The sequence below is a fragment of the Brassica napus genome, chromosome A1 (assembly GCF_020379485.1).
Source record: "Brassica napus cultivar Da-Ae chromosome A1, Da-Ae, whole genome shotgun sequence".
Taxonomy (NCBI): Eukaryota; Viridiplantae; Streptophyta; class Magnoliopsida; order Brassicales; family Brassicaceae; genus Brassica; species Brassica napus.
The window spans coordinates 23,723,310-23,736,159 of record NC_063434.1 but is presented as its reverse complement, the minus strand read 5'-3'; the positions used below and the strand labels follow the sequence as shown (position 1 = coordinate 23,736,159).

Genomic DNA, 12,850 nt, shown 5'->3' with positions numbered 1-12,850 from the left:
GCACATATAAATCAAATGACCGCTCTTGTTTATTCGCAATCATTTTAAGATAAATAATTCAATACAATCAATCTTATTTATCGTATCTTATTATAAGAAAAAATTTAAACATTGATCACAAAAGTTTATGTGAGACCGTTAACAGTTTTAGTAATTTATACTCGTTTTAAAAAATTCAAAATACAATATATACAAAAAATCTAAATTTTTAATATATAATTACTGTAATTGTGTAATTTATTTTAATAATAAAGAATTAAACAAAAATGATAGAAAATATATATATTATTAGCTAATCTTCATTATTTAAAATCATTAATTACTATATATATCATAATCATATTAGGTAATTCCGTAGGTTTTATTAAAAAAAAATAATATATAATAAGTTTTAATTTAATAAATGAATGGTCCATAATGGACATACTATATAATATAATATTTTCTAGCAATTTAATTTTGGACTAACAAATTTTTCTATTGATTTTCAAGCTGCCATGTAAACAAATTAACATTCCAATTACATGACAATTCAACATGAATTTTTTTTAAATTAGTACAAACTACAAGTTCTAAATTTTTAAATGTTTCTCTATTAATATATTGGGGATGTTAACCAATTGATCATTAATTTTTAACATAATAATTTTAACAGTTTTAGTAATTTTGTCATTTAAAAAAATTTAAAATATAACATATATGAAAAAATCTATATTTTAATTTTATAGATAATTTTATTGTTTAATTTATGAGATATAAATTGTTATCAATTATATATCTTTATTATTAGAAGAGAAAAAGACTAGGATAGCACCAAACCAAGTTTTTGTTCCCAAAGTAGCACTCAAGGCTCAAAGTCACAAAAAATAGGTTTCATTAAAGAGGTAAATATACACTTATACCCCTTGGGTTAATTAATCCAAACTTTAGGGTTTAGAGTTAAGGGGTGGGGTTTTGGAATTAGGGTTTAAAATTTTATAAAAAATAAATACTAAAATAAAAAAAAATAAAAATTTTAAAAACAGTTTCAAAAAGTATTTTTCAATTATAAAAAGAAAATTTGAAAAAAAATTTAAAAAAAAAATTAAAAAAAAATTATAAAATTTCGAATCTGAAAACATATAATCTGAAACTATAAAAAAATTTATTTTTTCATTTTATTTATTTTTATTTTATTTATTTTTATTTATTTTTGTTTATTTAATTTTAAACCAAGGGTATTAAGGATATTTTACCCTTTAATGAATGTCATTTTTGTGATTTTCTCCTTCTAGTGCTATTTTTGAGACATAAACTTCAAAAGGTGCTATTATTGACAATTGCCCTTATTAGAATCATTAATTGTCATATATATATTAGTAATATTTGGTAATTCCGTGCCTTTTATTTAAGGAAAGAAAAGAAAATAGTAATTGTACACTTTAATTAATTTTATGATTAGTTTAATGAAAAGTATAATATATACTTAATTGGATCAACATATTTTCTAAGGATTCTGAATTTCATTCTGGTGTCTATTCTGGTGATGACACGTGGCTACACTTAAATGTTGTAATGTTTCTCAATTAATATATAAGGGATATTTATAAACTTTTTTTTTCTGAAAGCAATTATACCATAATACACACAATTTAACAGTATATACGAAAAACGAATGAACACACATTGAGATTCTTACAGTGTATAAATTCGAGTTATGTGGTTTAAGCTTTGGTTTAAAATAAGTTGAATTTTTACTGATATAAAGGTTATCTACTCGTAATGATGCTCCTAACAGACAAACATATATGGACCTAAAACTCGTAAACCAATAAATATTGGAACGGGTGATATCGTGTAGAACCGTAGAAGAGGTAAAATTTGTGACTAAACTGAACATAAACTTTCAAGTAAAAGAGTAGACACGGGCCGGCACAAGCTTTTATGGGCTAACAGAATTTCCGTCACAGAAATATAAGTCGTGCTGGTAACACGCAAGCCAACTAAGCCTATGTATATTGTATTTAGACATATTTCAGACGTTTGTCAGAAAAGTCTTATTGATTTTCCAACAACTGACATTTTTTATAGTTTTATGCGTATGTTTTGTTGTTACACATCTTTGATAAGATATGTTTTGATGGTTAGGATAAGAAGGAATCAATTCGTTTCTGGTTTGTGAAAATTTAGAGATGATAAGGAAAGGCATACCAGTTCGGTTTGTTCGAAGTTTTCGGGTAGCTTGGATAGCCAAATTAAAGTCTATCAAAATAACCAAATTCAACTGCGGTTCAGTTGGGTTTAGGTATCAGATGGTTTAGATTTAAAATTTTGATTAAATTCTAATAATTCGTTTCTTTGACTTGGAATTTTAAATAAAATTTATTTAAATCCAATATAATTCGGTACAAATAATTTTCTATGTCTATTTTACACCGATCAATTTAACTTAAATAAACAAAACAAAATATTCTGTCCGGCTTGGTTTAGAATTCCAGTTCGGAGCTTTTACTTTTTGGACCAGAATTCGAACCCCAAAATGAAAAGAGAAAGCGACTTAAGAGTTGAAATAGGTTCAAGTAATAAATCTTTGCAGTAAAGAACAAGAGTTCGTAAATTCCACAATATCTTTCAAAGATTTTCCATAAATAAAGCCTACCCGACAACGGTTTAAAAACAAAAAAGCTCGTTCTTTCTTCAAACCCAAAGAGACTCACTCACTGTCTGAATCCGTGGCAGAGAAGCAAAGTAGATACCAAATTTGAGACAACTCGACCAGCAAACTTTAATCAAATGGTCAAAACACATACAGTGAAATTCTACCACGCAACAGCATTTACAGATCAACATCATCTCAGCCACCAAACTTCAACCTAAAGAGTTGGCCTTTGCCCATTGAGCTTTATCCATCACCTAAAACACCATTGACCATGCCCATCTCCAAACATTTGATTGGGTACACGAAAGGGAAAGCCTTTCTCGTCTCCCTGCTACACCTAACAAGGTGAATGAAACACTTCAGAAGCTTAGCAAAGGAGCAGCTTCACCATCTTTCTTTCTTCAGGCTTCTTACTACCACAAACTGAAGCCAATCAGATCTTCTGCATATATGTCCACATAGCTTGCTTCAATTTCAGAGCCAAACTCGATCACAAGGAACATTAAAGTTTACTTGTAGAATAGACAAACAAGTAGTGTCTGGTCCTGTGTTTGTAAAAATGCAGCTCATACTCACCATAATAATCAAACTGGGGGGGAACTCTATAAAATCTACAGATTTTTGGATTTAGAATCATTCATCATCATCATCAGCTATAGAAATGTTACATGTAACAAAGGGTTGATCTTAAATAAGAAACAGACAAACGAAACTCAGATCTGGTTCTTACAGTTAACAGATCTCAACACAACCGCTCTCTCTCTCTCTTTCTCTCTTTATAGGACAATGATCTATAACAGACCAAAAAGACAAAAAGAAGTCTACATAGACCAATTGTGATCTATCATGGACCAAGGGCTGGTAAATTACCAATTTGCCATTAATGAAAGTGGCATGTGAACCATTGGATCAAATAATGGAAACTCTAATCTCGGTCGTCCAATTTTCTTCTTCCTTTCTCTTTCTCTCGCCTGGGTCCCACCCAAAATCCATATTAACTCCCTCACATCTTCATCTTCTTCATTACTCAACCACCCACGAAAATTCATTTCAATCACCAACCAAAGTTCTCTTCTTCAAGTTTTTATCCACAAACCTTTAATTCTGTTTCTTAGGGTTCTTCTACAGCTTTTCTCGTCCTTGAAACAGCAAATGTGCCTCGTCCTTGGTCTTGAAATCGCTTGGTAAGTGTATACTCTCTCCCTCTCCTTCTCTCTCACTCTTCTCTTCTTTTTTATTTGTTTTCTGTTTAGTTTTAGTCCCATAATATGTATGTTACCATTATGAGTCAGGTTCCATGGTTTAAGATAACGTTCTTATAGTATGAATCATGATATTGTAGATTAAATCATTTTTTACATTGGTTACACTGGTACAACAGACGTTGAGTACACCTGGTAAACCTGGTAAAACTCGTTAAGAATAACACTAGTACAACTAGTAAACCTGGTACAACTCTAAGTAACACTGAATAAGACTATGGGTAAAACTTGTATAACTCTTAGTAGTCCTTTGACAAGTCAAATACTAGTATAACTAGTATAACTTATAAACGACTGTTACATGTAAACCAGTATAACTGGTAATACTAGTATAACCCGTATTTTAGCGACTTTAGAACTCGTATAACTGATATAACTTGTAAGCTGTAATGTTGGTTTTAACTCTTTTCAGGAACTATGGATGGTACTGGAGCTGTGGTGATACATTTTGATCATGGTGGAGACAAAAATATTTATACATTAGTAATGAGAGGAAAATATGAGGAGATAACCTATTCTCGCTTGGTTGATAGAATAGGCAAGAAAATGAATATCGATGTAGCTGCGACGAAGCTTCAACTGAGCTACTATCCCCTGGTCGTGGATAATAAGAGGCCTTGTTATATTTTGGATGATGAAGATGTTTTAGGATATTTAATGGAGGTGGATAGGAAAAACCGGCGTAGTGTTTTGCATGTGGAGTTTTCCGAAAATATCTCAGAAAATCAGAGTAACGAGCAGTTTTCTATGAACGAGGAAATTCAGATTGATGCCAGAGCTAATGATGGTATGGCTGGAGTTGAGGAGTTGGCAATTGTTCCTCAAAACCAATCAGATGGGTATAATCATGAGGAGTTAGCAATTGTTCCTCCAAGACAATCAGATAGGTATGAGCATGAGGATTGCAATGAAGAGGGTGATGAAATGAATGATAGGGAGGAGTTGCCGGCTGTTACACCATCTGTAGACACAATTGTCAATGCTGAGTGGGATGATGGTATTGATATGAGTTTGTATCAAGAATTTGCGACTAAGGAAGAGCTGAGGAATTTAGTGGACGCAGGAGTGCATTCGAATTGTTTTGAGGTTGATATAATCAAGACGAATCGTACTGTTTATGTATTGAAATGTCGTGGGGTTGGATGCAGATGGTATTTACGAGCTGCAAGGCTGAAAAACTCAGCCTTTTTCAGTGTCAGAACGTATAGAAAGATGCATACGTGTACTCGGGGAGAGGGAAGTGTAACCAAGAGGGGGAAAAGAGGAACACCAAGCTTGGTCGCAGGAGTGGTGCATGAAGATTATCCAGGCCAATACAAGACTCCAGATCCAAAGTCTCTCATAAAGTTGGTGAAGAACAAACTAGGTGTCACGGTTTCATATTCTACAGCTTTGAGAGGGAAACACAAAGCTGTCAGTGATTTGCGTGGTAACCCTCAGGAGAGTTTTGCTAGACTTCCATCTTACTTGTACATGTTAGAAAGAATGAATCCTGGTACCATCACAAGATTAGTAGTGGATGAGAAGAAGCAGTTTAAGTATATGTTCTTTGCGCTTAAAGCTTGCATCGAAGGGTTTCAAGCAATGAGGAAAGTGATAATAATGGATGGAACTCACCTGAAGGGTGTGTATGGAGGAGTGCTTCTCATTGCCACTGCTCAGGATCCAGATCATCATCATTATCCCCTCGCTTTTGCGGTAGTAGATGGTGAGAAAAATGCGAGCTGGGAGTGGTTTTTGACTATACTGAAAACTTTGATACCAGATGATCCTCAGCTTGTTTTTTGTACTGATAGAAACCAATGCATCATCAAGAAGGTGCACGAGGTGTACCCAATGGCGATCCATGGATATTGCATTTTTCACTTGTCTAATAATGTTGCCGGAGCATGCAGCAAAGTTAACAAGAAAGGGGTTGCCAGAAAGTTTAGAAAAATTGCTGGTATGTACACAGAGGTCGAGTTCAGAAAAAGCTACAATGATTTCAGGAGAACGTTGCCTCAAGCCGCTGAGTATCTAGATGAGAGTGTTCATGAGACCAAATGGGCAAGATGTCAATTTCCGGGAGAAAGGTACAACATAGATACAACCAACACTGTTGAATCAATCAATGGTGTTTTAAAGGAACCAAGGAAATATGCATTGTTGCCAATGCTTGATGTGAACAAATATCGTGATTTATCTTTACGCGTTCCAGAGAGACAGATACTAATTCCCTACGTGCATGGGATATTGCATCACAGTTATCCGAAGGCAAAAAAGCTCACGGTGATGGAGCTAAACAGATTTGAACGTCAGTACACTGTGATTGGCAAAGATGGTCAAGGTTATTATGTTGATTTAGGCAACGGAACATGCCAGTGCAAGTGTTTTGATATTGATCGGTATCCTTGTGTGCATGCACAGGCTGCGATCATCGCGCGTGGAGAAATGTCTGAAGACTATTGTTCTAAGTATTATTATATGGAGCAGTGGACTTTGGCATATTACAAGACAATATATCCAGTGCCTCATCATTCATTATGGGAAAGTTATGAAATTCCAGATGAAATCCTATCTCAGGTTGTCTACCCTCCGCATGTGGAAAGAAAGAAAGGAAGACTACAAGAAACTAGATTTCCATCAGCTGGGGAATATCGGAGGAAGAAAAAGAAGAAGTATCCACCATTGGTGTGTGAGAATGATGGAATTGACAGCGATGAAAGTGGAAGCGATGGAATTGATGAATGAGTCTTACTTATGTGTTATGGAACTTGCTTATGTCTTGTGAGTCTTACTTATGTGTTATGGAACTTGCTTAGTCTTGTGAGTCTTACTTATGTGTTATGAAACTTATTTATGTGTTGTAGAACTTATTTATGTAATGTGTTGTTTCTGTCAGGTACAACAGGTACAATTGGTAAAACTTCATTAAACCTAACATTCATGTTTTTGTGTTGTTATACTGGTACAACTAGTAAAACTAAAAATAAGTTATACTGGAATAACTAGTTCAACTATGTCTAGTTTACTAAAATAGGTTCTACTGGAATAACTAGTACAACTATGGAGGATCTGAAATTTAAATATTATTTTAGGTTTTTTCATATTAATAAAACATTCAAATGGTCTAATTTTAAGTGTTTGGATAGGTTTCTTTGTGTTTTGTATTGTTTTTTTTTTTTTTCTGGATTTCTACCTCCATCACAAAAGTTTGCTTGATCTACCTTATACTTTTAAGGTTTGTTAACATATTTGTCCACATATTTTTTGAAAAACATACATGACAAGTATTTTCACAATAGTGATGATTTCATTGTATCCGGGCAAACACATGTTAACATAAATGAGTGGTACAACTTAGATAATGGTATTTCTCTTTGGTACAACTAATATATTCAGGTTTCACTGCCAAAGTACAACTCTGTACAAACTAGTATAACTAATAAACTAGTACAACTTTGTGCAAGCCAGTATAACTAATAAATTAGTACAACTTTGTAGAAACCAGTACAACTAAAAAACTAAAACAACTTTGTGTGCATAATGAGTTTCAAATAAGTGGATTCCCAGATAAGTCCTACACTTTTTAATTTAACACTAGGTGTACTAGTTTTTCTAGTTATACTACTTTCATATTTTTTGGCATAGTTGATGCTGTAATGTTGTTTTACTTCCCACCTGTAATTGCAACCTGTTCAACCACCAAGTTTGGATTTAGGTTTTAAAACACACACACATACAAGTTTTAGGTTTTAAAACACACACACATACAAGTTCATCCGTTTTAGGTTTTAAAACAAACACATACAAGTTCCAAAAACAACAACATAGTTCAGCCAAATCAGTTTGGCGTAAAAGGAGACCTCAACAAATGAGAACGCTTGGGCACCCTCTTTGGCATCTCAGCAGGATCCTGTGAATCTCCAACCGAAGCTGTGTTCTCTAAAGCGTCATCAACTCTAACCTCACCTTCCTTCTCCAAAGCATCATCATCTACAACCTCATCTGTCTTGTCCACAACAGCTTTTTCCGCAGCAGCCTTCTCAAATCTCTCTGCAGTGTCTGCCATAATTTGAAGTGTAGATTGCTCATCTCCATCTTCAGTATCTACATTGAACAAAAATACATCCTGACTTAGATCATCATCATTAAAAATAAAATTTGAAGTTATATGTTATCATGACTTACCTTGCATCAACTTCTCAGCCTCTACCTCGATATGTTTCTCACCATCCTTCTCAGCCTCTGCCTCAATCTGTTTCTCACTATCCTTCTCAGCCTCATCACCCTTGTCAGCCTCTGCCTCAATCTGCTTCTCACCATCCTTCTCAGCCTCATCACCCTTGTCAGCCTCATCACCATCCTCGCCCTCCTTATCAGGCTCATCATCACCATCCTTATCAGCCTTATCACCATCCTCACCCTCCTTATCAGGCTCATCATCACCATCCTTATCAGCCTTATCACCATCCTTGTTAGTCTCATCACCATCCTTATCACCATGTATCTCACCCTCCTTATCACCATGCATCTCGCCCTCCTTATCACCAAGTATCTCAGCCTCCTTATCACCATACATCTCGCCCTCCTGGAACGACCAACTTTCTCTCTGGATTTTTTCTTCTTCCAACTCCTTTACTCTTGCTTCCAGAAGACGAATTGTTTCGTCTCTCAATGCAAATCCATCATCCATTCTTTTGTTCAACTTCAACTCTAATTCTCTTAAACTCTCACGACCTGCTTCGCCCCCTGTTTGAACTCCTGCCTCACCCCCTGCCTCGCCTCCTGCCTCGCCTCCTGCCTCTCCTCCTGCCTCGCCTCCTGCCTCGCCCCCTGCCTCGCCTCCTGCCTCCTCTTGTTGCTCTCGGGTTCTCACATCCATCTCATATAGATCCGGCCAGAAGATTTTTTTCCCTGGTTCCATTAGGATCTTGTTCCAACTGTCAACAGCTATGTCTAGCGTATCCGAATCATCTATCAGCTCCAAGTCTTCAAAAGTCCCTTCATCCATTATTTCATACAAAAGGTCTACTTCATTTCCTTTTGGTTCCAAAACACTGATAATCTCCTGAAATGACCAACAACAAATTACACATTTAATTAACTATGAACTTGAAGAAAATGACATAAACAACACTTAAAAAAATTATAAGCTTTTACCTTTGTGTTTCCTAGCGTCCGATAAATCATGTCAAGTGGAAATCCTGTTGTTCCGGTCCTCTTGAACTTCCATTTGCACATTCTTGGACAACCATCAAAACAGTTTGGAACAGGCTCTCTGAATCTTTCCCTAAGGACAGGGATACATTCAAATGCTAATATCTGCACATCATTTCACACAATCACTTTAGTTATATTATAACAAATATGCTTATGAAAAATGTTATTCATATACCTCCAAAGGGTTGATAAACCCAGGAAATACCCACTGTGCATGCTCTGGGATCCCATCACGAAAATGATCCCTTACATGAAAAATCTCCTTCATGCAATCATCAAAGGTGTAACGGCCCCATGGAAATTCGGTGCAAAACTCCAAATCTTCTACTGCTTGGAGAAGGAAATACTCAATGAAGTATCCTGCTTTGGACCTTCCTCTTAAAACTGTAGCCAGAAAGTAAAGAACCGCCATCCTCAGACGATCGCCACTACCATCAAATTTCATCTTCTGAAGTTTCTCCTTAACATCCGCTTCTGTCACTTGCAGACCCTTTTCCTTCCCATCCTTTGTCTTCTTCACTTTAAAATACTTTCTCGCAAACTTCAGTCTCCCTATGCTCTGATAGTTTTCTGGATATGAGTGGCAGTATAAACCAGAGAGGAGGCTATGTTCCCTGATAGAGTATCTAATTGGAACACCGTTTACCCCAAACCAAGCTTGTCGACCCTTCTCTGTATGCATAGTACGAAGTAGCAACATCCACAATCCCATCACTTTTCTTGTTGAGGTACAATCCATGTGGAATATATGCTTGAACTGAGGATGTTCCTGAAACCAACTCTTCTCTGAGGCATCCAACTTACCAATCGTCTTGTTCAGAAAATCGTGTTGATGGCACCTTGAGGAGAGCTTGCAACCCTTTCCATAGTTGCTCGGATTGAAGAAAAAACCAGCAGGTCTGTCAGCTTCTACGGTCATATCATCACTCTCAACCTGAAAAATACAAACAAAATACAAAGAATAAATAACTGAGTTATACAACACATAAACACTTAGTTGTACCAGTTACACTAATTAAATTAAAAATAATATTACTAGTTCTACCAGCAAGCCTAGTTATACAACAACAACACCATCTCATTAAACAGTTATACAAAATACTTCTCTAGTTATACTAGTCAGACTACGTATAAGAAGCGTAGTTGTACCAGTTATATTACTTATAAAAAAAAATTTACTAGTTATCCTGAATTTGTTTACAACATATTATTACCAGTTGCACCATTTTCACTCTTTTAGTTGTACTAGTAATTTAATACTCGGTTGTATTAGTTAGACTAATTATACTTTTCATAGTTATACCAGTTATATTAGTTATAAGAAGTGTGGTTGTACTAGTTATACTAGTTCCATTGATTCTGTTTTACAACATTTTATTACCAGTTGAACTAGTTTCATTCTTTTAGTTGTACTAGTTACACTTCTTATATAATCACTACTTATTTTTTTTTTCGACCCTATGATAAATATTTCTAGAACCATTTAAGTTGACTTGTTTACCGTTCTTGGAGCGTCGTTGTCAATGGCAGCAGATCCAATAGCAGCCTCATGTGAATTTGAATCTATGTTGTTAGATCCAATCTGCTCACGGTTCCTATTTGTTAGTCCAATTTTATCATAAAAATTCCAAAACCATTTTAATTGATTTGTTTACCGTTTGCCCGTCATTGTTAATGGCAGCCTCGGGTGAGCCTGATTCTCTGTTGGTAGAAGTTATTGGAGCTTGCAGTGGATTCTCCGCCTCATTGGGTGTTTGAGTAGGTGATTTTTGTGGCTCAATCGGAACTGATGGGCTTGGCGTACCCTCTCTATCATCCTGCGAAGGTAACTCCGTTGATAGTGGCGGATAATGATCAGGATCGGCTTGATGTTCTGGTGAAGATGCGGTCTGAGGCCGCTTGGTTGGATTGGACGAGGACTCATCGTCTACACCACTGTCTCGCTTCCTCTTCTTCTCTGCGGTTTCAATCTTCTTTTTCTCTGCATCTCTTTTTTTTTTAACGGCTTCTCTCCTCCTTTTCACCGCTGCTTGTTTTTTCTTTATCACAGAGTCTTTCTTCTTCTTTTCCGCCTCAGCTTTCTTCTTCTCCACCGCAGCTTTCTTCTTCTCCACCACTGACTCATTCTTCTTCTTCTTCTCCGGCGCACCTTCTTTGTTCGTTTGTTCGGTGAAACGAGTCTTTGGAGCCATAGTGTTTCAAAGAGTAACACGAAATAGAGAAACAAATGAGATAGAGGGAGATCGTGATGATTGTGGTAGAGTTTGATTAGTGAGATGAGATAGAGGGAAGGGGGAGAGATCGTGAATTTTTTTCTGTTGGTTATGTCGGGGAAGAGGAATTAGGGATTTAGTTTGATTTAGGGGGAAGGATCCGGGAAGGGCACGCGGGTCGGGTTAGTGGGTGGGGTAGGTTGGTTGGATATGTAAATAAGTTAAAGTTTTAGGTTTTATAGTATTTTCAGCTTAATTTCGATTTATTATTAATTCATTAAAAAAATAAAAACAGAAGTGTCCTTTTCCAGATTTTTGTGTGCCCATTTGGTCGATCTCAGCATTTGATTCCTCTTTATATCGTCATCATCATCTTCGTGGTAATAAAATCATCGTGCTCACTTTTTTTCTTTCTTTTAATAAAAGAAAAAAAAAATGCAAATCAAAGACGTAGATCGGTGCAGTGGAGATCGTCTGCGAACAAGTCAGCACCATCCAACGGCGGAAAATTAAGATCAAACATAAACGGCGCTTTCCGCCGCGAAGACGACGACGCTATATCGTCTCCGTCGTCGATCACCGACGACGACGAATCGCAGTCGCTGTGGCAATCCTCCGGAGCCACCGGCGGCGTCCGGGGATGATATCTCTTCGTCGCCTTCGCCGCCGCTCTCGGTCCGCTACACGATTTCACGGTGCTGCTCAGGCTGCTACTCGCCGGCCGGCTGATAACCTGCTGCTGCTCCTGGAAGCTACCACCGCCTCCGCCGTATAACCGGTGGTCCATAAACGGATCCATCTGGTTCTGATTCGGAGCGAGATTCCGATGATGATTCTGGTAATTGAGTGGCTGGAGAGGAGAGGAAGGAGAGCAGTCGATGGGGAAATTAGTCTTGGCCTTGGAGCCACGGAGGTTACGCGCGGCTGCATCGTAGGCGCGTGCGGCTTCCACGGCGGAGTCGAAGGTACCGAGCCAGACGCGCGATTTCTTCAAGGGGTCACGGATCTCGGCGGCGAAACGGCCCCAAGGTCTCTTCCTGACGCCTCTATACCTCGGCTCCTTCACGGATCCGTGAAGGGCGGGTGGAACTGCGGAAGAGCCTCTCCCTTTCCTCATGGTGAAGAAGAAGAAACCAGAAGTAATGTGATTTGAAGAAGAGAGATCTGTGTCTGAAGATGGAGAAGAAAGAATGTTGTAATGAGGAAAGATGGTGGAACAAAGGGTAGGAGTTGGAAAATTTTAAAAATAATTATTATTATTTATCATTTCTTTTTAAAATTTTACTCAAGTATTTTTTTTATTTAATTATTTATGGTTGGAATAGCTTTTTTCTTTCTCTACCTTCACGCCCGTCCAACAAGACCGACCAAATCGTTTCGCTTTATTTTTATTTATGGAGTATATCATTTTCCAAACTTTGATTCTTTTTCCTTTTGCTTTAAACTTTTATTCGATATACATTTATATATAATGTATGAAAAAAATAATTTTCATTTTTCAGTTTTGAAACAAAAATTTGAAAGTCTTTAAAAGA

At 36.6% G+C, this 12,850-nt stretch overlaps 3 protein-coding genes across 4 annotated transcripts; 1 reads left to right on the top strand and 2 right to left on the bottom strand.

Annotated features, from left to right (window-relative positions):
- Positions 1 to 3,219: 3,219 nt before the first annotated feature.
- On the bottom strand, positions 3,220 to 12,645 carry LOC125577055 (ethylene-responsive transcription factor 7-like). Of its 2 annotated transcripts, none has more exons than XM_048737740.1 (2): positions 11,667 to 12,645; positions 3,220 to 3,414 (listed from the first exon to the last, which is right to left on the bottom strand). In XM_048737740.1, exon 1 carries the CDS (start codon positions 12,430 to 12,432, stop codon positions 11,758 to 11,760), a length of 675 nt encoding a protein of 224 aa, XP_048593697.1. In that variant the 5' UTR covers positions 12,433 to 12,645; the 3' UTR covers positions 3,220 to 3,414; positions 11,667 to 11,757. The 2 variants fall into 2 exon arrangements, with proteins under 2 accessions (XP_048593697.1, XP_048593694.1); XM_048737737.1 differs by having other exon boundaries at positions 3,220 to 3,410.
- LOC125577688 lies at positions 3,422 to 6,630 on the top strand. The gene is made up of 2 exons (XM_048739323.1): positions 3,422 to 3,822; positions 4,313 to 6,630. Exon 2 carries the CDS (start codon positions 4,318 to 4,320, stop codon positions 6,628 to 6,630), a length of 2,313 nt encoding a protein of 770 aa, XP_048595280.1. The 5' UTR covers positions 3,422 to 3,822; positions 4,313 to 4,317.
- On the bottom strand, positions 7,620 to 11,659 carry LOC106367936 (uncharacterized protein At3g43530-like). The gene is made up of 6 exons (XM_048737735.1): positions 10,758 to 11,659; positions 10,604 to 10,684; positions 9,278 to 10,036; positions 9,043 to 9,204; positions 8,071 to 8,950; positions 7,620 to 7,989 (listed from the first exon to the last, which is right to left on the bottom strand). The coding sequence occupies exons 1-6, from the start codon at positions 11,292 to 11,294 to the stop codon at positions 7,724 to 7,726; spliced, it is 2,685 nt and encodes an 894-aa protein (XP_048593692.1). The 5' UTR covers positions 11,295 to 11,659; the 3' UTR covers positions 7,620 to 7,723.
- Positions 12,646 to 12,850: the final 205 nt, after the last annotated feature.